Below are 2,235 nucleotides of genomic sequence, written 5' to 3'. Positions count from 1 at the left end.
AATCATCCACTTTTCCTAGAGAAAATACCGGTTTTCCATTGGAAAACAATTCCAATAATTCAGTTTTCCTAAATTCTGGTGTTCAATGGGAAAACAATTCCAATCATTCACTTTTCCTAGAGAAAATACTGGTTTTCAATTGGAAACCAATTCCAATCATCCACTTTTCCTAGAGAAAATACCGGTTTTCCATTGGAAAACAATTCCAATAATTCAGTTTTCCTAAATACCGGTGTTCCACTGGAAAACAATTCCAATCATTCAGTTTTCATGAAGAAAATACTGGTGTTCAATTGGAAAACAATTCCAATAATCCAGTTTTCATGAAGAAAATACTGGTTTTCCACTGGAAAACAATTCCAATCATCCAGTTTTCCTAGGAAAATACTGGTTTTCAATTGGAAACCAATTCCAGTCATCCAGTTTTCCTAAATACTGGTTTTCCACTGGAAAACAATTCCAATAATTCAGTTTTCCTAAATACTGGTTTTCCACTGGAACACAATTCCAATAATTCAGTTTTCATGAAGAAAATACTGGTTTTCCATTAGAAAACAATTCCAATAATTCAGTTTTCCTAGAGAAAATACTGGTTTTTCAATGGGAAAACAATTCCAGTCATCCAGTTTTCCTAAATACTGGTATTCTACTGGAAAACAATTCCAATAATTCATTTTTCCTAGAGAAAATACTGGTTTTCCACTGGAAAACAATTCCAATCATTCAGTTTTCATGAAGAAAATACTGGTGTTCAATGGGAAAACAATTCCAATCATTCACTTTTCCTAAAGAAAATACTGGTTTTCAAATGGAAAACAATTCCAATCATTCAGTTTTCCTAGAGAAAATACTGGTTTTCAATTGGAAACCAATTCCAGTCATCCAGTTTTCCTAGAGAAAATACTGGTTTTCCACTGGAAAACAATTCCAGTCATTCAGTTTTCCTAGAGAAAATACTGGTTTTCAAATGGAAAACAATTCCAATAATTCAGTTTTCCTAAAGAAAACACTGGTGTTCCATTGGAAACCAATTCCAATCATCCAGTTTTCCTAAAGAAAACCCTGGATTTCCATTTNCAGTTTTCCTAAAGAAAACCCTGGATTTCCATTTTCAGTCGGTCTGTCAATGCCTTTAATCCCAGCTTTAAACCCAGTTTACCACCCACCAAAACTGATATTTGCAGGGGTTTTGCAGAGTGTTGCTCCCCGGTACTCAAAGAAGTTCCCGTTCTTGCCGAGCAGGGGGGTCCCAAACGTTTATTTCGGGTTAAATTGAAGAGTTTTAGGGTGAAAAAAAGCAAATTAAAGGGTTAAAGCAGCGCTGAGGAGATGCCCCAGCAGGACCGGGCCCACCCCGAGCTGGTTCCCCAGAGCAAACCCAGCTGGGCCGGGCCCTAAAACGGGGCTGGGGCAAAGCAAACACGGGCAGGAGGATGTTCCTCGCCCAGCAGGGGAGTTGGCAGAGTTGTTGAGTTGGCAGAGTTGTTGAGTTGGCATTTCAAACGTCTGAAAGCAGCTGGGTTACCTTGAAGTCCAGGCTGTTCAGGCTCACCACGTCATCGTCCTTCTCGCGGCGCTTCCTCTTCTGCAAGAGGTAAAACAGGGTTTGTGTTGGGAGACGCGATTCTGAGCTTTAATGAGACGCGATTCCGAGCTTTAATCCAGCAGTTCAGAGAGGTTTCCTTTATTTACACCTTTAACTGGCTGGAATAACTCCAAAAAATAAAAGTCGAACCCAAAGGCAAAGGGAGGTTTGTGCTGCTTCGGGAGGTTCGTCACCCGATTCCTCCAAATTGGAAGTTGGTTCCCTCTGCGCTCCTGGAATTGTGGTTGTGGGGGGGATCGGAAGCAGGAAAACTCAGGAGCAGCACAGAATGCAGCAGATGCCAGTGGGAAGTGGTTAGAGTTCATTTAGGGACGTAAAATCATGGAATCCTGGAATGGTTTGGGTGGGAAGGGACCTCAAAGCCCATCCAGTTCCATGTCCAACACCTCCCGCTATCCCAGGTTGCTCCAGCCTGGCCTGGGACACTCCCAGGGATCCAGGGGCAGCCACGGCTTCTCTGGGCAAGCTTTACCTTCACAGGATTTTTTCCTAATGATCTAATTCCTAATTATCCAATTCCTAATTGGATCAGTGCCCTGGGCTGGGAACTATGGCGGGGTTGGATCAAGGGTTGGGCTGGATGATCTCGGAGGGCTTTTCCAACCCAGCTGATTCTGGGATTCTGGGAT

General features: G+C 42.4%; 1 protein-coding gene across 1 annotated transcript in view; it reads right to left on the bottom strand.

Annotated features, from left to right (window-relative positions):
* LOC108509854 (neuroepithelial cell-transforming gene 1 protein-like) overlaps positions 1 to 2,235 on the bottom strand; it is a 42,945-nt gene that overhangs the window by 10,918 nt on the left and 29,792 nt on the right. The window contains exon 3 of the mRNA XM_017839447.1: positions 1,526 to 1,585. Coding sequence (XP_017694936.1) covers positions 1,526 to 1,585 — 60 coding nt within the window. The remainder of the gene's footprint in view (positions 1 to 1,525; positions 1,586 to 2,235) is intronic.

The sequence above is a fragment of the Lepidothrix coronata genome, unplaced genomic scaffold, assembly GCF_001604755.1.
Source record: "Lepidothrix coronata isolate B3197 unplaced genomic scaffold, Lepidothrix_coronata-1.0 Scaffold416, whole genome shotgun sequence".
Classification (NCBI taxonomy): domain Eukaryota; kingdom Metazoa; phylum Chordata; class Aves; order Passeriformes; family Pipridae; genus Lepidothrix; species Lepidothrix coronata.
Note: the sequence above shows the minus strand (reverse complement) of the source record. Positions and strands in the feature narration are given on the sequence as shown.